The 23,102-nt window shown below is 38.2% G+C and overlaps 2 protein-coding genes across 3 annotated transcripts in view; one reads left to right on the top strand and one right to left on the bottom strand.

Moving 5' to 3' along the window:
* The window catches only part of CCDC38 (coiled-coil domain containing 38), a 67,680-nt gene extending 52,779 nt beyond the window's left edge, over nucleotides 1–14,901 (top strand). For both annotated transcript variants that reach the window (XM_077954779.1, XM_015152467.3), the window contains 5 exons: nucleotides 1,525–1,676; nucleotides 2,972–3,107; nucleotides 9,233–9,438; nucleotides 12,394–12,487; nucleotides 14,760–14,901. In XM_077954779.1, coding sequence (XP_077810905.1) covers nucleotides 1,525–1,676; nucleotides 2,972–3,107; nucleotides 9,233–9,438; nucleotides 12,394–12,487; nucleotides 14,760–14,873 — 702 coding nt within the window. In that variant the 3' untranslated portion in view covers nucleotides 14,874–14,901. The remainder of the gene's footprint in view (nucleotides 1–1,524; nucleotides 1,677–2,971; nucleotides 3,108–9,232; nucleotides 9,439–12,393; nucleotides 12,488–14,759) is intronic.
* SNRPF (small nuclear ribonucleoprotein polypeptide F) lies at nucleotides 1,288–23,070 on the bottom strand. The gene is made up of 4 exons (XM_015152468.3): nucleotides 22,946–23,070; nucleotides 20,844–20,969; nucleotides 16,657–16,721; nucleotides 1,288–16,049 (listed from the first exon to the last, which is right to left on the bottom strand). The coding sequence occupies exons 1-4, from the start codon at nucleotides 22,946–22,948 to the stop codon at nucleotides 15,983–15,985; spliced, it is 261 nt and encodes an 86-aa protein (XP_015007954.1). The 5' UTR covers nucleotides 22,949–23,070; the 3' UTR covers nucleotides 1,288–15,982.
* Between the last annotated feature and the right edge of the window lie 32 nt (nucleotides 23,071–23,102).

The raw sequence follows: 23,102 nt of genomic DNA, 5'->3' as shown, positions 1-23,102 counted from the left end.
TATAATTTTGATACTATTCTCCAATTGGATATGTAATTTATCTTTGTCATAAGACATTTTATAAGTATCTAGAAGAAGGTAATGATTTAGGATATATATATTTTATATATATATATAAAATCAACAATCTTCTGGTAAAAATAGCCACTTTCTGATTGCATTTTATTGGGACTTGTGATGTATTGGGTAGCTGAACCATAAAATAAACAGGCCTTCAACAAAACAACCCTTTATTGCTGCAAGATTGACTTTGAGCTAACATCACCCTAAATGCAACCACAGAAACTCAAAAGGGACAACAAATACCATTCATTGTTGTATATTACACACTTTACCCAAGTCATCTTTTTTAAAAATTGTGACAAACAAACATATAAAAAATTTACCATTTTAGCCATTTTAAGCGTGCAGTACCGTAGTGTCAACTATAAGCAACAGATCCCTAGAACTTTCCGATTCTGCAAAACAGAAACTCTATACTCATTAAACAACTCCTCTTTTCTCCCTCCCATGGCCCCTGGCAACTGCCATTCTACATTCTGTTTCTAAGAGTTTTACTATTTTAGATACCTCATATAAGTGGAATCACTCAGTATTTGTCTTTTTGTGCCCGGCTTATTTTACTCAGCATACTGTACCCAAGGTTCATCTATGTTATAGCACATGACAGGATTTCTTTCCTTTTTTTTTTTTGAGACGGAGTTTCACTCTTGTTGCCCAGGCTGAAGTGCAGTGGCATGATCTTGGCTCACTGAAACCTCTGCCTCCTGAGTTCAAGCAGTTCTCTGCCTCAGCCTCCTGAGTAGCTGGGATTACAGGCATCCACCACCATGACTGGCTAATTTTTGTATTTCTAGTAGAGACGGGGTTTCACCATCTTGCTCAGGCTGGTCTTGAACTCCTGACTTCATGATCTACCTGCCTCGGCCTCCCAAAGTGCTGGGATTACAGGTGTGAGCCACTGCACACGGCCGATTGCTTTCCTTTTGAAACCTGAATAATATTCCATTGTATGTGTACACTACATGGACTTCATCCATTCATCTATTGATGGACATTCAGGTTGCTTCCATGTCTTGGCTATTGTGAATAATGAGGAACATGGGTGTGCAAATGCCCAAGTCATTTTTTTAAAAAATGTTTAAGGTAACACATATAAATATAAAATAATTAAAATGTGGGGAGAAAATGACTTTCACTCAGCCTCCTGTCATCTTCTATTCCTTCTCCCTTTCCCTTTTTCCTGTACTTGCCTCCTCTTCTGCCTTTTCCTCGCCCTCTTCTTCCTTTTTTCTTCCCCATCCCTTTTTTAATATCCTTTTCTCCCCACAACACTTCAAATGTGCTCTTTCTGAGAGCCAGCTCTCACTTGGAAATAGACGAGTTTCCCATACAAATCCCTACCTGCATCTCCCTCATGCTTAGAAATACCTTCCTTTACCCCACTATATTTTCTAGATAAGTCACATGTGCATAGGTAGCGTATTTTTAAGTAAATTATATTCTTCATTATTGATTAATTAGGAGCCAGCGCTTTATTTCAAGGAACCAGAGGAGTTACTTCAAGTCCTCAGAGAGCTGGAAGAGCAGAATCTTACTTTGTTTCAATATTCCCAAGATGTAGATGAAAATCTTGAAGAGGTAAACAAAAGAGAAAAAGTTATACAGGATAAAACGTAAGTCATTATAAACAAGTATATTTATTCCATTAAGCAATTTCTAACCAGAGGCTGGGTCCAACTCATCCACATGTGGCTCTTCCTCGTGGTCTCTGTGAATGTAGGCTGGGGTTTTTAATAGTTTACATTGTGGAGTGCAAACGGTAGATGTCACATTTACACAGAATAGACTGGCTTTAATTTTGTCCCTACTTCCTTTCACTTGTCAACATATTTTCCTAGCTAGTAACAATAAAAGATATTTTGAAAAAAGACTAAAAAGAATTAAAATGGTACCTACTGCCTTAACTTTTGTCCAGCGTAGTTTTCACCCTCTTGGCTAGCTGTCATTTACTTTACCAAATCATGCTGTGGATGATAATGCTAACAGATGTATTGTCACTGGCCATGACTCTCAAAAAACAATTTTTGTGATTAAATATTATATCATTTTATAAAGTTCCTGTCAAGATATCAGGGCAAATATAGAAAGGATTTCTGTCAGGGGAAAGCGGCTGGATTTGATCCCTCACAAAATTCCTTCCTCATCTAAAAATATATAATATTACAAACTTGAAAAAGAGTTGAATTACAGAGAATAGATCTTTATATCTACTCATTGCAAAAATGTGTAGAATCTTTTTTTTCAGAAAGTTTTCTGGGCCAGAAGATGAAAATCTTTTTAAACAATAGGTCAAACTACATTTAACTTCAAGACAAATTAATTTGTTCAGAAGGTAAGAACCTAAAAATCATTATCTCACAGCTACCCATTATCATCTGTGAGACTTTTTAATCCTTGTATCTTTTCCAGTCCTCACAGTGTCTGGTGGCCCTCCACCCACCTCCACAATAAGATTTTCTGGGACAGGGTGGGTGCAGGTGGTCAGGAAAGGGTGATCTATAGAATCCATCTCTAGAGGATCTTATCAGAATCTCTAGGTGAGGGAGTTAGGAGTCTATATTTTCCCTCTTGGCTCCCCAGATATTCTGATTATCAGCCACATTTGAGAACACTGGGTTCCTGATGCCTCCGCTCTGCTGCTATTTGGGGGAACTCAAGGGGAACCACAAAAGTAGGGGAGGGGAAGCAAATGCCTTCTGATGGAAGTTAAAAGCAGGATTTGTGCATGTATTTTTCTCATTTTAACTTGAAAAGTTGCATGTACTTTGGCAATGTCTTCAAATACAGGCTTGTATTTGGCTCACTACATGGATTTTGACACATGATCTAGAGTGTTGAAGCTCCTGACTGATGGCTATTTCACTAACCACAAATTTCAGATGAGGGTCTCTTTCTTCTTTTGCAATAGAAATAGCAACATAGAGTTTCTTTTGGAGCAAGAAGAAATGCTTAAAGCTAATTGTGTGAGAGAAGAGGAGAAAGCAGCAGAATTGCAATTAAGGTCCAGGCTCTTTAGCTTTGGAGAATTTAATTCAGATGCTCAGGTAATCACTCTTTGCCTATGGTGATTTCATTTTGGCTCATGATTGTAATTTTTATTCCCTGTGTCCTAAGTATGTGAATAGGGGAGTTAAAGCAAATCACAAGTCCTAGATTGACGACAGAAGTGGAAAGCCAGCTTGGAATTTATCTTGCCAGTATGTAATAGCCAATGTACATAGGCAGAAAGCATTCAAATTGGCATTGGAGTTCTCTTAAAACGTTGCTTTATTACAATCCGTGATATTGACCATAGTTTCCCCTTGAAATACATTTATTTTAGTCAGAGCCTAGACATATGTAGTAGTTCACTGTGTGTTATCATTTTGGTGGTAATTCAAGGAGTAATTAACAGAGGAAGTAGTGAATCAACAAAATTAACAGGGACTCAACACTGACTAGAAAATTTTCCCAGCACCGAGCCTGTACTAGATTTCTGCCTTTTCAGGCCTGTGTAGACTCATTATCAAAACAGCTGTGATGTGTGCTAGTACACTTACTTATTGAGAAGTTCATCTCTCAGCTAGATGCAAACCCCCTCGAGGGCAGGGATTAACTTATTATTCTTAGTTCAGTTGAGGGTCCCCTTAAAAGTTGGTGCTCAATAAATGTTTATTGAACGAAGGATTAGGTTAGCTTTTAGACCCACAACCAGCTCCATCTAACATTGAATACCTTATAGAAACCTCAAATAGCTTTGAAATAAAAATTCAAAGCTAACATAGGAGGCTAACATTGTTCTGAGACCAAACTGAGGGTCAGGCTGCTGTTTCTCGTGGCCTAATAATGAGATGCAGATTAACAGGGGAGGAAGAGAGTTTTGATTTCTGTAACTAGTTACAGGGAAAAGGCCTGGAAATTATTGCCAGACCAACTCAAAATTACAGTTTTCCAGAGCTTATATACCTTCTAAGCTATATGTCTATGTGTAAGTGTGCATTCATCTAAAGATGTAAGTGATTAACTTCTTCTCATCTATAACTAAGGTCTGAGTCCTGAAGACCTTCCTCTAGAGCCTCAGTAAGTTTACCTAATCTAAATGGGTCCAGGTGCTGGGGTGATTACCCTTATCTTGTCTCCTGCTAAATCAGGGAGGTTTAGGTAGTTCCTTCAGACCCCCAGTAAACTTGTTTGTGGAGGCCTGGGGAGTTTCTTCACCCCCAATAAAACTTGCTTAATCCTAAATGGGTCCTGTTAAGAATTCCTTCATTATTTTGTCATACTTTAAGGCCCAGGAAAGGCCTAGGCAAAACTCTTGGTGGGCTTTTGTTACATTCCAGCCTTTGTATAGGGGCACTGGCTTTCAATATTGAACTTAACCACTCAGTCAGTACTGAAACGGTTGTTATGGAAGCCTGCGTTAGTGAGACTGGCCTGCCACAACATCACATTTATGGATGTGAACTTGATTTTCAAACAGAGGTTGAACTGGGGTAACTGCATCAGAAGAAGACTGTCCTCCATTACCCACAGGTGAACAGGGTTACAAAAAGCACAAGCTGTTTATGGCTCCTCCACACACACACACACACACACACACACACACACACACACAGGGATAACTGCATCAGAAGAAGACTGTCCTCCCTTACACACACACACACACACACACACACACACACACACAGGGGTAACTGCATCAGAAGAAGACTGTCCTCCCTTACCCACAGGTGAACAGGGTTACAAAAAGCACAAGCTGTTTATGGCTCCTCCACACACACACACACACACACACACACACACACACACACACACACAGGGGTAACTGCATCAGAAGAAGACTGTCCTCCCTTACCCACAGGTGAACAGGGTTACAAAAAGCACAAGCTGTTTATGGCTCCTCCACACACACACACACACACACACACACTTTCCTAGGGGGTTATAGTGCCATGAGTTAGTAGGGGATGGGATTGTGCATTGCCGGAGCCAAGAAGTGTGATGATAGCCACCTTTCAATTCAGTGCTGTTTTTTTCCTAACCATTTTTTTAAAACTGTGGTACAATATACATAACCAAATTTACCACTTACCTATTTTAAGCATGCGATTCGATGGCATTAAGTACATTCTCAATGTTGTGGAACCATCACCACTATTTCCACAACTTTTTCATCATCTTTTCAACATAAAAATCTAACATCTTAACCATTTTTAAATGTACGGATCAGTAGTGTTAAGTACATTCACGTTGTTTTGCAATCTCCAGAACTCTTCATCTTGCAAAGCTGAAATTCTATACCCATTAAACAATAACTTTCCATTCCTCCCTCCCTCTCCTAGCCCTTGGAAACCACCATTTTACTTTCTCTCTGAATTTGACTATTCTAGGTACGTCACAAAAAAAGAATCATACAGTATTGGTCCTTTTGTGTTTGGTTTATTTCATTTAGCATGTTTTCAAAGTTCATCCATGTTGTAGCATGTATCAGGATTGCATTATTTTTATGGCTGAATAATATTCCATTGTATGTTTATACCATATATTGTTTATTCATTCATCTATTGATGGACACTTGAGTGGTTTCCACACTTCAACTGTTTTAAATAATTCTGAAACCAATTGACATGCAAAATGTCTGATAAATATTTGTGATATCTCCCCTCCTCCCTGCCCCACCCCAACTAAGCCCCTTTCATCCAAATTTGGTGCAACTATTAAAAAATAAAAGTGGCATTTTTGATACTCTTTAACATTGAGGCAACCAGATACCTAAAGAAAGAAAGTAGAATTGACATAAAATTCCTTTTAAAATGGCTATCCATGAAATTTTGATCGCAAGTATAAATTTGGCATTCATGTATTGCACACTCTGGAGAAGTGGGACTAATAATCCGTAGTGTCTTCTAGAGATGTGAAATGGGGGGGTGGGGAGGGGGAGGCGAATCAGGAAAATTGGGAGGGAAGGTATTCTTAGGATTTTTTGCTTCTCTGCCTCCATTTTTTTTCAGATCTCAGAATATACAAAACATAATCCTTGGAGTAAATTTAACTGCAGCTCATTTTTTAAGTTTCTTTCCCAGCTTTATTGAGGTATAACTGACATATCTGACTGTGATATTCACAAGTTATGTTACTCTGGAGCTATCAGTATGAAATGAAATTTATTCTTTCAAAACTTCCACACTCTTAATGACACTTAATCCCCTAAAAATTTTGCCCTTGATCCAGTATTTTACTTTTAAAATAAAATTTTAAGTTCAAGTACAATGTAATGTTGAGAAGTACACAAATCACAAGTGTACCTCTCAAGGAATTTCCTCAAAGCAAACACACCCGTGTGCTACCCCCCAGATCAGGGAATACACCATTATCAGCCCCTGCAAACCTTCCTCACACCTGCTTCCAGTCTTTCCCAGCCCTCTTTCCCACCGTCCTGACCTCTCATGCCATCAATCAGCTTTCCTGTTTTTGAACTTTATTGGAATGGAATCCTGTAACATGTCTGGCTTCTTTCTCTCAACACTATGTTTGTGAGATTCATCCATGTTGTTTAGTGTAGCAGTTGTTAGTTCTTCACCGAACATGAAATGGAACATAAACTGCTCCATTGTTCAATTTGAGGAATGTGTTTATCTCTGGTTTTACTGTTTTCTTTGCACAAGGAGCCGATGAGTTGCAATTGAGAGAACTGTGTACAGTCAACACACAGAATGTGATATGGATTAGAATGACAGAACCCTTGAGTTTGAAAAGACTTTCATTGACATCTAGATATCCATCCCCGGCTTCCCCTCTCCAGTTTTGATACAATGATTCCTCCTAAAACACTGCTCTGGTCATATCACTTCCCATTCACTGTTGAAAGGCACCTGAAGTTCTCTGCTATCAGTCTTCCATAATTCCTGTCCCATTTACCCGGGCATACGCTCTTGACAGCTCCTAGGTACGGTGGGCTGGGCCTGCCATCTGGGGGCAGTTCCAGGGATGGGGCTGAAACTTCCCTTCGCTGTCGTCAATTGGCCTGTGCCTTGTGCTCCCTTTTCTTCGCCTTTTTGCTTTGTCAGGCCAGGCTCTCAATCCCTTTTTCATACATGAATACCTTCATTCATCCCATTCTCCTCTCCTGTCTCCTATCTCTTGTTCTTACCTTGTGATCTTAAGGAAATATCTCTTCTCGCCATTTTCTCTCCTCTTAGAAGAGGGAATTTAAGAAAAAAAGGGGGAGGGGGCAGTGGTGTAGAAAAGACATCGGAAAAAGCCACTGCCCTGCTCATCCATCTCTAAAGCCATCTAAGTGTTCAACAGGTCTCCTTCAGAAATTTCCATCAACTAGCAACCACTCTCATCTTAAAGTTATTTTTCCTCAAAACCAGTGGTGAATATATTTTTAAAGTATTTTTCTCTGCTTTATTTAGTGACTCACGTTGCAGCAATGTTGTTTTCATATGCAATTTACAATATTTCAATCCGATGGGTTACTTTTATTTTCTTTTATATTTTTCTATGTCTCCAAGGTTTAGAAAAAGAACGTGCTGTTACATAAATAAGAAACATAGTGTTATTTTAGAGAAAGGGGAAAAGGGAAATTTATGGCCAATATAGGACTTTCGCTGTTTTCTATTATTATGTATTTCTCCAAGTTTTCTAAAAGGATCATGTCATTCATGTAAATAGGAAATATAATGAGTGTTACCTTACGAAGGTAAAAAGGAGCTTTATGCTAAACAGGACCATCAGAAAGCTTTTTAAGCTAGGAGGTGAAAGAGAAAAGCTGTTGGAAGTACACTCTTGATATCCTATCTTGGGTTGTAATTGTGTTGGTGGCTCTGTAAGGTGTTCATGGTGCCAGGAAGGGCTTCCCATGGCTCCAGGAGCCACATCTGTCTTGAGAGTTATTTGTCGCTGGATTTATGGTGATGCTCATCTTCTTGAGCGGAAGCAGGAAATGGGGCAGAATACTACCTAGAGAGTGATTCACACTGCCTAGCAGTTTGTTGAGCTCCTCTTAATTGCAAACACCGGGTTCACAATGGTGAAAGAGGATGACAATTTTCTTACGGTCCTGAGACAAGTTACCTACCACCTTAAGAATCTCCACCTACAGTTAAAACGGCACAGTGTCGAGGTACGGGGATCAGCAAGGTTTGGCCTAAGCTTTTGTTTAGACTAGAATACTGCAACGGCTTCCCAACGAAAACAGTGAAAATGATACTTCTAAAAAGGCTTTAGTAGGCCAGCCTGGGTACCTGTTTGCTTGCAACTTTTTTTTTCTGAGAGAATGCATTCAGTCATTTATTCAGCAAACATTTATCCAGTGCACAGTTATGTGCAAAGCACTGTTTTAGTCGTAAGTTTAAGCATAAGATGTAGCTCCTGCTCTCCTGGTCTATAAGGATAAGGCAGAGAACTATCATATAGGATGATTATAGTTTCACAATTATAACAGAGTAATATATGCAAAAAAGAAGGGAACTGGGTTACATATTGTGCCAAAAGGAAATGCATCTGAGCGGCAAAAAACGATTTAAAATGTTTGTTGCCTCTATTTGAATTCTCAGGGAGTCAGATATACAAAATCATTCAAGCAAAAAATATTCTGCCCATTATAATTACTTTTTATATCTAGAGTTCAATATATTTTAAGAAAATAATCCAAGGTGTTACTATAGTAATGCTCTGACTATAAATTATAAGTTAAATGTCACTGCTGCATTTTCTCAATGATCTGTTTTATTAAAACTTCTCCTTTAAAAAAGTAAACATCAGGCCAGGCACAGTGGCTCACGCCTGTAATTCCAGCACTTTGGGAGGCCAAGGCAGCCCGATCACCTGAGGTCAGGAGTTCGAGACCAGCCTGGCCAACATGGTGAAGCCCCATCGCTACTAAAAATACAAAATTTAGCTGGGCGTGGTGGCGCATGCCTGTAATCCCAGCTACTTGGGCGGCTGAGGCACAAGAATCGCTTGAACCTGGGAGGCGGAGGTTGCAGTGAGATGAGACTGCACCACTGCACTCCAGCCTGGGTGACAGAGCGAGGCTCCATCTCAAAAAAAAAAAAATAATAATAAAAAAAGTAAACATTTAATAGCATATACATGGGTTTTTACTGTAATATAGTAAAATGGTATTATATATTTATTGAATGTGCAATGTGATGTTAATGTTTTCTGCTCTTCTCAATCTCAGGAAATACTGATAGACTCACTTAGTAAAAAGATTACTGAAGTATACAAAGTCTGCATTGGGGATGCTGAGGATGACGGCCTCAACCCAATTCAAAAGCTGGTAAAAGTAGAGTCTCGCCTGGTAGAACTGTGTGATCTCATCGAATCCATTCCCAGAGAAAATGTGGAGGCAATTGAGAGGATGAAACAGAAAGAACGGCGGCAAAAGTATATTCAATAAGGATAAGAATGACTTAATGAGTAGCTGGTTTTGCTCAGATTCCACAAACACATTAGCAAGTCTCTTGTGTAATGCCATATTATAGGGACACAGTGAGGAGGAATGAAATCCAGCCCTGCTCTCCTCATAGAGCTATTATTTAGCGTGGAAGACACATTCATCAAATATTCTTAGGAAATAAATGTGTCATTACCAATGGTAATGAGCACTGCGAAGGAAGGAACTGGGTGAACAGAGTTCACCAGGGGCAACTGACCTAGTTTGGGATGGACAAACTAGCCTGGAAAAGCAAATCTTTCGTAATTATATAAAATTTATGAATAAGTAATTACATGAAAAGTTTTGACTACCTATCATGGGGAAGGAGAATTGCATTGGTGGTGAAGGACCCAAGGCATAGAATTAGGAGCCTGTCATGGGAAAACTGCAAGCAGACTCAATCTACCTGTAGTTCTCCCATGAAGGGGTCCTAATTCCTAATGAATTGTTTGACAGTCAGAGCTACATAGTGAGGGTTTTCCGCAGTGTATAACTGCCAACACTTACGCAACGTTCACTCATTTATTCCTCAAGACAACCACATGAGGATTATCGTCCCTGGAGCCCCACCCCATCCCTCATACCCTTGCATAGCTTGGTGCCCTTCAAAGGAGATCTGTGCATTGAGGGTGGTATGTCCTGACCGTGGCCTTTCAGAATGCATTCATTTACAAATTTCCATACCAAGTTAAATAAGAACTTTTATGGACAAACAGTTGTCCTTTGGTATCTGTAGGGGATTGGTTCCAGGACCTCCCAAGGATGCCAAAATCTGCAGATGCTTATGTCTCATATAAGATGGCATATTTGCATATAACCTACGTATATCCTCCTGTATACTTTAAAATCATTTCTCGACTACTTAATACAATGTAAATGCTAGAGCTGTCATACTGTATTCCTTAAAATTTGTAGTATTTTTATTGTTGGGGCTTTTCTCCAAATATTTTCAATCTGCAGTTGGTTGAATGCCCAGATGTGGAACTGTGAATATGGAGGGCCTACTGTCCTAGTTTGAGGCAATGATTATTGTAAATATGACCCCTAGCCTACTGTGGCATGTAGAGAATGTTTACAAGTGGGATGATGTTCATGTAATAGCAAAAAACATGTTGAGAGGCCAACTAGTACTCTGGCTACCAGGCTGGGGATTAGACCATGCTGAGTGAGTTCAGTTCAACTATTTATGACTTTGTGACCTTAGGCAACACAAGCACTCTAGGCGGTTTCCTTATCTGTAAAATGGGAGTAATAATGGTACTTACAGGTTGTTGTGAGGATTAAATTAGATGATCCAAGTAAATTACAAGAGCATGCTTGGCACATAGTAAGCACTCAAATATTAGCCACTTGTATTAGATATTTTGTTATTGCCTACTACTTTACAGATGTATAGGTATGCTTACCCATAGTAAAAATGAAGTCCAGACTATATTACGGTGATTCTGATGGGATCTTATTGAACATAAAGCAAGCTTTAAAAAAAATTATAAATGAAAAGTTACTCCTTCCCTAAGATGACCTCATTATGACTACACTAACAGCACTTGCATCTTTTTTACAGTAAAAATATATTTGCATCAAAGTGTAATTACAACTCATTTTTAGCAGTGATACATGAATGTAATTCCAATTATTTACATTCTTCTTAAAAAGAATTTTAGCTGGGCCAGGCGCGGTGGCTCACGCCTGTAATCCCAGCACTTTGGGAGGCTGAGGCGGGTGGATCACGAGGTCAGGAGATCGAGACCATCCTGGCTAACATGGTGAAACCCTGTCTCTACTAAAAATACAAAAAAATTAGCCAGGCGTGGTGGCAGGCGCCTGTAGTCCTAGCTACTCGGGAGGCTGAGGCAGGAGAATGGCGTGAACCTGGGAGGCGGAGCTTGCAGTGAGCCGAGATTGTGCCACTGCACTCTAGCCTGGGCAACAGAGCAAGACTCTGTCTCAAAAAAACAAAACAAAAAAAAAATTTTAGCTGATTTTCCTCATGGTTTGGGGCACCTAATTTTGCAATAGAAATGCTCAGTACATGTTATTTCCATTCCCTAGTATAAAACCTTACACTTAGAATATCATTAAATGGGTTCATAAAATAGCTATCACGTATTTAGTGCCTATTGCTCACCACTTTGTACTTGATAAGTTGCACAGATTAATTTTTCCCTCAAAATAACCCTGAAGAGAGTATGACAAATAGCATTTCTTGCTCATAATTTGAGGATATTATTCAAAAAGATTAATTGGAAGGTACACTTTTGTGGCAGCTCACTAAGCTATGCATTTGTGTACTTTTCTGTATGTATGTGACACTTCAATTGAAAGGTTTAAAAAGAGGAAAAAGTAGCTGAAAGTTAATTCAAGTAGCTATAATACAAACTATCTGTAAAGTGCTGAAATGTTTGGGAGGCCAAGGCGGGCAGATCACGAGGTCAGGAGTTCAAGACCAGCCTGGGCAACATGGTGAAACCCCGTCTCTACTAAAAATACAAAAATTAGCTGGGTGTGGTGGCATGCACCTGTAATCCCAGCTACTTGGGAGGCTGAGACAGGAGAATTGCCTGAGCCCAGGAGGTAGAGGTTGCAGTGAGCCAAGATTATGCCACTGCACTCCAGCCTGGGCAACAGAGTGAGACTGTGTCTTGGGAAAAAAAAAAGGTAGACCAAGATCTGGGTATATTTTATATTTTCCAAAATGATGAAATTTCTTCCCATTTCAAAATAGTATTTGTTTTTGAGATTTACCTGAATATTCAAAAGCCATTGTTATGAGTAAAGATGAAGTATCATTTTCATTTAACTTTAAAGGAGGTCTTCTATTCACATGGCTCATTATCAAAGAGTAATGTACTTTTCTTAATGTGATTTATAGTTACAAGAATGTTTCTCCCTTCTTGTGACAGGTTTCGTGATGAGAAAATGAGAGAAAAACAAAGACACCAAGAGGAAAGGCTAAAAGCTGCTCTGGAAAAAGCAGTAGCACAACCAAAGAAAAAGGTTTGTTTTGCTATTAATAGATCCAGCCATATCAATATGTGAGTGCCTCTGTGGTACAAAAACAAAATACTTTATTCGTCTAACTTATCCAGGTTGAACTTCAGAAGGATAATCTTTCTTGCTCACAGCTTCAATTGGTCTCTCTGGTTCCTTGTTACTTTTAGAATAATTCAAATTAGTGGCTCTCTAGTTCTCAATTAAACACTTTTTAGTAAAAGAAGCCTCTTCTCTCTCCTCTTTTTCTTTAGCCCTAGGTTCATTAAAATCAGGTAATTTTTTTTTAGTTTTTTGGAATAGATTATAAAAGCATATTGTTCAAAGTTCAAAAGATACAAGAGTATTCAGTGTAAAGTCAGTCTTCCTCAGTTCCCCTTCCTGGAGGCAACCACTGTTAACAGGTTCATTTGCATCGCTCTGGAAATATACATACACATATATGTATTTATGTACATATTCCTTTTCTTACTGATAGCTAGGAACTTGGCTTCTTTCACTCAGTAATGTTTTGGAGATAAGTGAACCCAGAGAATCGCATGTAACTGTGGGGACTGTGTACAATCCCCATATTGTAAAGATAATGAGATTGACAGCTGGAGTCAAAATGATTTGCCCAGAGTCACTATGACGTAGCAGCAGAATCAGGACCAGAAGCCAAAGTTCTTATTTTGCAAGACCACCTGTCCAATCAGAAGTTTGGGATTAGGCAGTCACGTACATGTGGTCCATCACTTCTACACAGGGTAAGGAGGGCCTTTTGTTTTATATGCCACTCTTTCCCTCCTCTGGGATACAGTCTGAAATATATTCCAGAAGGACAATTTCCTGGTTATCTGCAAAGCTATTGTGGACACTGATTCTTACCATAGTAACAGCTAACGCATAACGAATGCTTACTGTGTGCCTGACAACCAACCTCTTGAGGTAAGAACTTGAAAAAAATTTTGAAATATGGGAATTAATATGTGCCATAGCAAAAAGATGATTACTTCAAAATATTTTATTGAAATACTTCACCTTAAAAAGGGTATTTATCTAGTTCAATTCTTTCCATGACGACTTTCCTCACCTGTTCTCTCCTCCCAAGAATTAACCATTCATCACCCTTCCACATGGACTACTTAGTAAACCCACCAAATTGAAATTATTTTTTAATATATTCACCTTTCCTTCTAGACCATGAGTTTTATGACGTTTGTATCCCTAATACCTGGCACATCATGGATACTTGATGTATAGTGAATTAACAGACTAAAAATGAGCATAAAAACTAAACCTGAAAAAAATTGGGGAAAAAATGGTTATCTGATAAATCAACAACACACAATGACCTCTGATAGAAGCTGACCCAATTAGGACACTTCATCATTGGTAATTTTTTCAGACAGTATTAATAACAAATGTTACCAAAGATCTCTGACAGTGAAAAATTCTGATATTGCAGAATGAATTCAGAGATTCTAGTCCCCCAAGGACATTTTTGTTGTTACAGTGATGGGGAAGAGTGCTATTGTTATTTAGGTTCTCTTGGGCCTGCAATGCAGGGGACAATCTCACATAAGAATTGTCCTAAAATGTCAATAGTGCCTTTTGAACACAGTGGCAATGTCCCATCAAATCTCACAGAATTATGGCAGTTTTCCCACTTATACATTTAATTTATACAAATTCAGCTACAAAAGCAAAACAAAATAAAAAGCAGGCAAGGGAATCCCAAAAGTAAAGAGAAAAATAAGTAGTAATATACTTGAGTATATATGCCCCAGAGAGAATGAATAGGTATGAACTAGGGGTTTCCCAAAGCCTCTTCTGTTGGGAACACCTCCAGAAGCCAGCCAGTGTTCAAGATGGTCCACGGTTTTCTGGACTTCACAAGATTTCTAAATGCTAGTCAGGTGCTCAACAGGAGAAAGCCATCTCTTCCAACCATGAAGGAAAAACTGGCTATGGCACTTACTGAGAAAATGGTGGCCTTCAACATGGTGCTTTTCTAGGTTGACCACATTTGAACCGTATACTACTGGATGACTTTACCTAAGTTTTCCCACTTCCCAATAAAACCTAACTGTTGCTCCTTCTGCATACTTATTGGTGTCCAGTTTGCTACTCAACTTTGCCTAGCATGTTAGACATCCGTTAGGTTACAAGTCCTTTTTAACTGTGATTAGTTAATATTACAAACCACATTATTCCTTGTAAAAATCAAGTTAATATTGGTATTTCACAAATTTCAATAGAAAATGGTAAATATTGAGTATTTTGTTTTTCTTTTCAGTTGGGAAGACGACTTGTCTATCATTCAAAACCTCCATCTGCTAACAAACAGCAGCTACCTTTAGTCAATGAAACAAAAACAAAAGCACAAGAGGAAGAATATTTTTTTACTTGAATAAAAGCAGTAAGACATTTTATTACCAGAATGTCTTAGGTATATTTTGTAAATCTTGGCTTTCACTAATGACAATATTCTGCCCCATGTACCAGGCCTAATCAATTTGAGGAAGACAGGCGCTTATTCTGAGGGCCATAGGATTAGGAATAAGTTATTTTCTTTTGTTGAAGTCTTTATTCATAAGTATTAGTCCATATAGCTCAACATTGTTATCTATACTTTGAGTTGTTCCACTTGGGGATACACAAAGATAGTTTACTGATAAAACTGTATGGTAAATGACCACTGAAGTGTAATAATGGCCATTCTCTTACAACATGAGAATGTAAATGATATATTTTCTCAACCCATCTGTAGGGAAGTTCATAGCATGCTGTTATTACTATTGAATATACATTTTAACAATGTATAACTCTAAAATATCTGAAGGGTTTTGAAAGGCTTAAAACTTAACCTCGAAGTTATGGTCTCAGAACATAACTGTGAGACCGGTTTTTATTCCACATTACGTTTTGTTCAAAGAACTTTTTTCTCCTTAGTAAACAAATCATATGCCCTTAGCCTGAATGTCAGTTCCCAATTTCTGTTGTGCCCTGTCTGTACAATCATTTTAATTTTTAGAGGATGTTTCAGTTTTAGCTACAATATGTGCATTTAGCTTATACTGACACCGAATTAACATGTAATTTATTGACTAAGTAAAATAAGACAGAATATTATTAATGCCAAGAAAATGTTTAATTTTATACATGTTAAAAGTGGCTCAAAAATAACTTGAAAACGTTGCACTTAAAAGGTCGCAGCTAATAGATAATTTTACAAGAAAAGGTCTGAAATTCACCTTCATAAAAATATCTAAAGCATATAATTATCCTTTATGGGGGAAAAAAAAAAAGAGTATTGAGCTTACAAAAGAAAAGCAACTTAAATGAAATTCGGTGGCTTTTAAAGCATTAGTTCTGTGAGTAATCTTTCCCAACTGGTTCAACATTTGAGCTTTGCTTGTAAATATCTGAATACAAATAGTTCGCAAGTCAAGTTGAAAAACAAACAAATCTTTATTGTCTAGAAATATATATATAAAAAAAAATCCCCAACAAAAGATGCTATTCTCTCATTTCCCCATCTTCTTCCTCTTCTTCCACACCTCTGATATAAAGGACATTATTACACCTGTAAATACAAAAAGTCCATTTTGTTGTTCCAACCAGAATGATCTGAATTACTGTATTTTTATTATGAAAATACTGAATGCTATATTTACAATATTCTTGTCTTAAAAAATTTTTTAATATATTTGTTTTTAAAAAGAGTTTTACATAGACTTGTTGAAAAGCACATTGCACTTATTTTCCACCATATGGTTGTTAAAATGACACCTTTATGATTTTCCAAAGGAAACAATTACCAGAATTTGAAGCTTTGAAGCTAGTACAGAGAATCAATATAACAAAAATCCTTACAAACAGCCAGACCCAACTAAAATTCAAAACTAAGTTCTTGCAATGAAGGCCACTGCAAAAGGTTGCCACTGTAAAAGGTTATAGCTAAGAGCCAGAAAATTTAACACTAGAAAAATCTTTTGGCCAGTTCTAAAACATTTGAAAACTTACCTTTGACAAGTTTAACAATTTCAAAGACTTTTGAAGTCTAATTATAAAGTATTATAATAGTAATTTTTTTTTAAAAGTACTTCCAAAATTGAGGCACTAATATATTTAGAACAGGTATTCCTAATGCTCACCAGTAACTCCTTACATATACCACTGCTGTTCGTTACCTTATTAAAACTTCACCCAGATGTCCAGACAAAGCTCCATCTATGTATTCTTCTGTATTTGCAAGCTTTCAATAAAAAGAAATAAATTAGTATAATCACACAGGAGGAAAATATTACAATACAGCTAATACTGGTGAGAGAACTTACTATGACCTTCCTATACCAACAACTCAAATTTATCTATAATTAATAAACAGAGGATGAGCTTTCTATTACTACTGTAGTACTTTTGGTTTCATATAAACCTTCAATAAAATTAATATTCATGGATATAGAACAAATATATAATAAAGTTTGTCTCAACATAAGCCTCTGAATCTCCCAGGTTATATAATATTTCTTTCCATTAGATATCAAAACAGTGTGTGGAAGAAGGCAGTCTCTATGAATAAATTGTGATTAAAAAGTTTTCTGAAAATTCATTCTAAAGAACCAGACGTTAAGTTTTCTCAGAGTAAAACATAAATCATATTGAGGTGTCCAAATGGGTATACAAAAGCTATGGCTAGCATGCCAAATACTTTTATATTAGTCAGCAACCAAAGCAGATAACTGAGTTAGAATTTTCTTCTTTTCCTGTCTTTTAAGAAACAGGGTCTCCCTCTGTTGCCCAGGCTGGAATGCAGTGGCACAATCATAGCTGAGCAAAACCTTGAACTCCTGGGCTCCTCCTGCCTCAACCTCCTGAGTAGCTAGGCCTAAAAGCATGTGCCACAAAGTCTGGCTACTTCAAAACAATTTTTTTTTTTTTGTAGAGATGAGATCTTGCTATACTGCCCAAGCTGGTCTTGAATTTCTGCCTTCAAGTGATCCTCCTGCCTTGGCCTCCCAAGGTGCTAGGATTACAGGCATGAGCTACCACATCTGGGCCTGAATAAGAAAATTTTTTAAAATTATGTACCAATAAACAGGGAAAAACAAGTTCTTAAGTGAAAGTTAAATAGTTAACAGTGACTTTTACAGTTATTTTGTTGAACCCTATTATTTCTAATTTTATATCAAAATGTTTAGCTTTCCTTCTACATATAGGTAACAATCTTTACTTGTAATTAAAAGAAAAATCACAATCAATGCCACCTGGGACTCAGCGACTACACTAACAGGAGTGAAGGGAGACAGGGAGGTTTCCTTCACAACTAGGCATGTGGAAAAGGAAAAGAAAAACACGGCTTAACAATAAGGATCAAAATAGGATGTGACATAAGGCATGAAAAACATGTTAATGAACACTACTACTGGATGTTACTCCCTCTCTTATAGAAAACAAAAAGTAATCTTCATTATCCAGATGATAGTTTTGTCTGAAATATATGAAGTTGTTGAGACAATTAGTTTGTATGTAACGGCTATAAGAAATAATGTATTAAGAGCAACTAATTTTTTGTAAAAGGTAATTACGACATTTAACTGGTTTCTAAATTACACAATAATGCTCCACATACTTTCTATCATGTATTAAATTCAGTCTTCACCATCACTTAACAGGCTCTCTATGGCCACCATTCTAACCTAACTTTGTCATTTGTCCCTTAACTCAATCTGCTCTGGCCTTTTTGCTGTGCTTTGAACATACCAAGCATGCTTCCACCACAGGGCCTTTGTACTTGCTATTCCCTCAAACTGGGATGCTTTTCCCCAGACACTCACCTGAGTTGTACACTAATTCTGGTATCTTCCAGAATTCGCTTCCTCAGAGTGGCTATCCTATATAATATTGCACATACTGTCTCTCTATTCTCTTTTTCTTCATGCATGGCATCTATCACACCTATTATCACATTATATTACCACCTCCCACCACTAAAACATAAACTCTTGAGGGCAGGGATTTTGTTTTGTTCAATGCTATATTCACAGTGCCAAGCACATAATGGGAATCAATAAATATTTGCTGAGTGAACAAATTCAAACACTGGTATCAATATGGTTGACTACTCAAAGTGGTTGGTTACTTAGACACTTTTTAACTCTGGCAGGGTCACTAGCAAGCTATATTAATCTAAAACAATTATTAAGTGGTAAATCTTTTATTACTGAGATGTTAATTTCCATAGCATAAAATTCACCCTTTTAAAGTGTACAATTCAGTGGTTTTTAGTATATTCAAAAACCTGTGCAACCTTGTGCAACTATCACCACTAATTCCAGAATATTTTAATCACAATTCATATACTTCCCAGATTTTTCTATGGTCTTGGTAAATGATTCCTGTTTAGGGAATTGTCCAAACTCAAACTATGTTTTGGGGACCTTAGTGTCATGTGCTCAGGTGGTAATTGCCTAAGTTAAGGAAAATCATAGCTCTCTGCCTACATAAGTACTCCTTTGAGTACTCTGCTAACAAGTATGGAATCCTTGGATTCATGATTGGATTGACCACCTGTCTTGATAGCCTTTAAAAACCTGGCGGGAAACTACTACTATTAAAAAACAACAACCCCAAACTAATTTTTTAAATATGCAAAAGACATTAACAGGCATTTCTCCAAAGATAAACGAATGGCCAATAAACACATGAAAAGGTGCTCAACATCATTAGCCATTAGGAAAAGGCAAATCAAACCCACAATAAGATACCACTTCACACCCATTAGAATAACTATTTTATAAACACCCATAGAAAATAACAAGTGTTGGTGAGGATGTGGAGAAACTGGAACCCTTGTGCATTGCTGGTGGGTATGGAAAACCACGTAGCTGCTGTGGAAAATAGCGTGACAGTTATTCAAAAGGAAAAAAAAAATTTTTTTTGTTTTTTGAGACAGGGTCTTATTCTGTTATCCAGACTAGAGTGCAGTGATGTGATCACAGTTCACTGCAGCTTCAACCTCCCCACGCTCAGGTGATCCTCCCACCTCAGCTTCCTGAGTAGCTGGGAATACAGGTGCCCACACCACCATGCCTAGCTAATTTTTGTATTTTTTTTGTAGAGATGCAGTTTTGCTATCTTGCCCAGGCTAATCTCAAACTCCTGGGCTCAAGCAATCTGCTACCTCAGCCTCACAAACTGCTGGGATTACAGGCATGAGCCACCACGCTTGGTCTCCTTAAAAATTAAACTTGGAATTACCAGTAATCCAGTAATTCCACTTCTGGGTATATATCCCAAAGAGCTGAAAGCAGGGACTCGAACAGACATTTGTATATCCGTGTTCACAGCAGCATTACTTACTACAGTCCAAAGAGGGAAGCAACCCAGTGTCCACCAAGAGGCAAACAGATTAGAATGTGGTATATCCATACAATGGAATATTATTCAGTCATAAAAAGGAAGTTCTGACACATGCTACAACATGGATGAACCTTGAATAATACACTACGCTATGTCAAACAAGCCAGACACAAAAGGATAAATACACGATTCCATCTGTATGAGGTATTATGCATGGTCAAATTCACAGACATGTAGAATAGTGGTTACCATGGGTTAGCTAGGTGAAGGAAGCAATGGAAACTTATTGTTTAAAGTTTAATTGTAAAATTATTGTTTAATGGAAAATTACTGTTTAATGGGCAAAAAATGTCACTTTTGGATGATAAAAAAGTTCTGGAAATGGATAATGGTAATGGCTGTAGAACAATGTTAAGGTATTTAGTGCCACTGAATTATACACTTAAAAATGGTTAGAGTGGCAAAATTGTAATGTATATTTTACCACAATAAAAAGAAAATTAATTACAAAAAAAACCCCACCAAAACACATGGCTGAATCATTTACAGAAACTCATTTGACAGACATACAGTCAGTTCAATTTCTTCGGCAGATGTGTCTTTCCCCTGAAGGAATGAATTTCCTCAATAACTTTGGTGTTGTGCCTTTAGCATCATTCATTAAAAGACTCATGAATTTCACTTGAAAACTTTCTTTCAGGGCTAAATGATGAGAAATGTTTTGTTTTCTCCAGCAAAGTAGTGTGTTTCCCTTACAGTATTATTATGAATTAAATGTCTGAGCTCTTCTTACTTTAACTACTAGGAATAAAATCTGTGGCTGAATTCTGGTTTAAGTCCATGTCTTGTACCTAGTATATCATAGTATCCTCCCTGGCTTTGACTTTATTTTTTAATTTTGCCGTACATTTGTCAATTTAATTGTATGTATTCTTATTAGTCAGACTAAACCTTTGAGCAATAAGGTGAAGCAAACTAAATGCAATGTTATGACCTTTACAGCTCTTTAGCTTACCTGCATGTTCATGTAGCCATCTACAGATACCAGATAGCCCTTGTACTCCATTCCCCACTTAAGTTTCACCATCACTGGCTTTCCTGTTAGTCCATTGAGGAAAGGTTTGGGATTGAGGGGTAAACTCTGCACAAAGAACAAAAAAGGATCCAATTAATTATTTTTCCTCCCACCACCAACTCTCTTCTACTAAATACCAATATTTTGTGGTATGCAAATGAAGAAAACTCTTGACTCATTATTTTAGTACACAATTTTCACTTTCATTTATTGGAGAGTACCAGGGAAATTTAAATATCCAGTTAGCCAGTATCACCTTTAACCCATCAAAACAAAATACTCACTATTCACTTAAGATAACACCGACTACATACATCACTTACTGTTCTGAGCTCTAAAGAAACAAAGATAAAGGCACTTAAAAAAAAAAAAAATGCGGGCCAGAAAGGGTGGCTCATATCTGTAATTCCAGCATTCTGGAAGGCCAAGGCAGGGGGATCACTTGAGGCCAGAATTTCAAGACCAGCCCAGGCAACATAGTGAGACCACCTTCTCTACCAAAAATAGTCAGATGTGGTGGTGCACACCTGTAGTCCCGGCTACTAGGGAACAGAGCAAGACCTTGTCATAAATAAATAACAGAGTCCCTGTCAAGAAGTTGGAGATGGGGAGGGGGGCTCCTCACATACAAATAATTATACTGCATATTGCAACATAATAAGAGGAGATATACTAGGCACAAGGGTACCGAAGCAATCCAGGGAAAAAAGGAAAGGTTGCCTGAAATAAGTTAACCTCAGTTTTAAAGAATGAGAATTTATTTCCAGAGCGGGAAAAAATCCTGTTCCAGGCAAGGCTAGCTACTTATGTAAAAGGAGGGAAGAGTGAAGCAACAAGGTGATTTTGGGGACATACAATTCAGCATTGTCAGTCAAAGTCCCAAATATAAGACTACAGAAGGAAGCAGAGGGCAGATGACGCTTGACAGTCTTTAACTGTGGAAGCTAGGGCTAGGTCCTAAATGACTTTGTCACTAGCACTGCCTCTTATAGCAATCACTTAAAGTTTGCTCAGCAAACCATTAACATCTCCAGTGAATTCGGTTTTTGCCTTTTTCTGCTCACTCACCAGTCAAAGAAAGAACAGAACTAAGAAACTTGGCTACTAACCCCCTCTAACATAAACATATTCGGAGTGACTTGATGCGGCGATTACTCCAATAACCTAATGGGTCTCCAGTTTTCATTCTCCAATTTATTATCCACCACAGCAACATGATTTTTTAAAGTGCACATCAAATTGTCATATTTCTGCTTAAAATGATTCAATGGCTTCCAACTCAATCATTTTCAATTGATTTGGAGTACAATCAAAACCTCCCAATACAGCCTAAGAGGTCCTGTCCAACGCCTGCTCCTCCGACACCATCTCGTAACCACTCTTCCTGCAAGTGGCTGTACCTTTTTGTCAATTTCTCCAACTGACCAAGCTTTCTTTCCGGCCGCAGGTCTTATGCGCCTATTCTCTGTGCTCGGTACACTCCTCCTCCTGCTCTTTAAAGGGTCTATTTCATGACACTTAGGCTTCAGGTTAAATTCCACCTCCTAGGGAGGCCATCTCTGACTAAGCCTCTAAATGTCTAACGCGCACCCTCACAGCCTCCTGTCTGCATTCTTCTTAGCACTTATTACTTGCAATTGCATATTTGTTATTTTTTGACTGTCTGTCTTCCCCAACCGAGTTAAACTAGAGCATGGCCGTATCATTACTTTCATGCAATGAAAGTGAATTTTGGAGTGTGGTTAAGTGGGAAGTGCAAATTCTCTTTGAGTTTTACCCCGACCCTGTAGCCACAAATAAGAATATCCCAAGCCCGGATTCAAACAAAGAGGAGAAGGCACGGGCACTCCTAGAAAAAGAAAGGCATCGGGAGGAGCACGCGCCTCAGAAATCCTAAAAGCAGAGTGAAAGAAGCTGGCGACCGGGTGCGCGGCGCCTCACGCGGATGAATGGGAAACGCGCGAAGCAACCACTAGGCCCCGCGAGGTGGTCTCCCTCCTTCTCTTTCTCCCCGCTTCTCCCGCCGTTCTCGTTCTCCTTACCATCGTAACCACGGCCGAATATTGCAGGCTACTCACTGCCGACCAGGCTGCCGCTTGTCCCTCGTGACTACAGCAGGTACCCCAGGTCCCGAGCCGCTGAATTTCAAGAAAAATGGCCGCCAAACAGGAGTGTGACCTTTCACCTCCCACCACGGCC

This window comes from Macaca mulatta, chromosome 11, assembly GCF_049350105.2.
Source record: "Macaca mulatta isolate MMU2019108-1 chromosome 11, T2T-MMU8v2.0, whole genome shotgun sequence".
Taxonomy (NCBI): Eukaryota; Metazoa; Chordata; class Mammalia; order Primates; family Cercopithecidae; genus Macaca; species Macaca mulatta.
The sequence above is the reverse complement of the archived record's forward strand: the minus strand, read 5'-3'. Positions and strand labels throughout refer to the sequence as shown.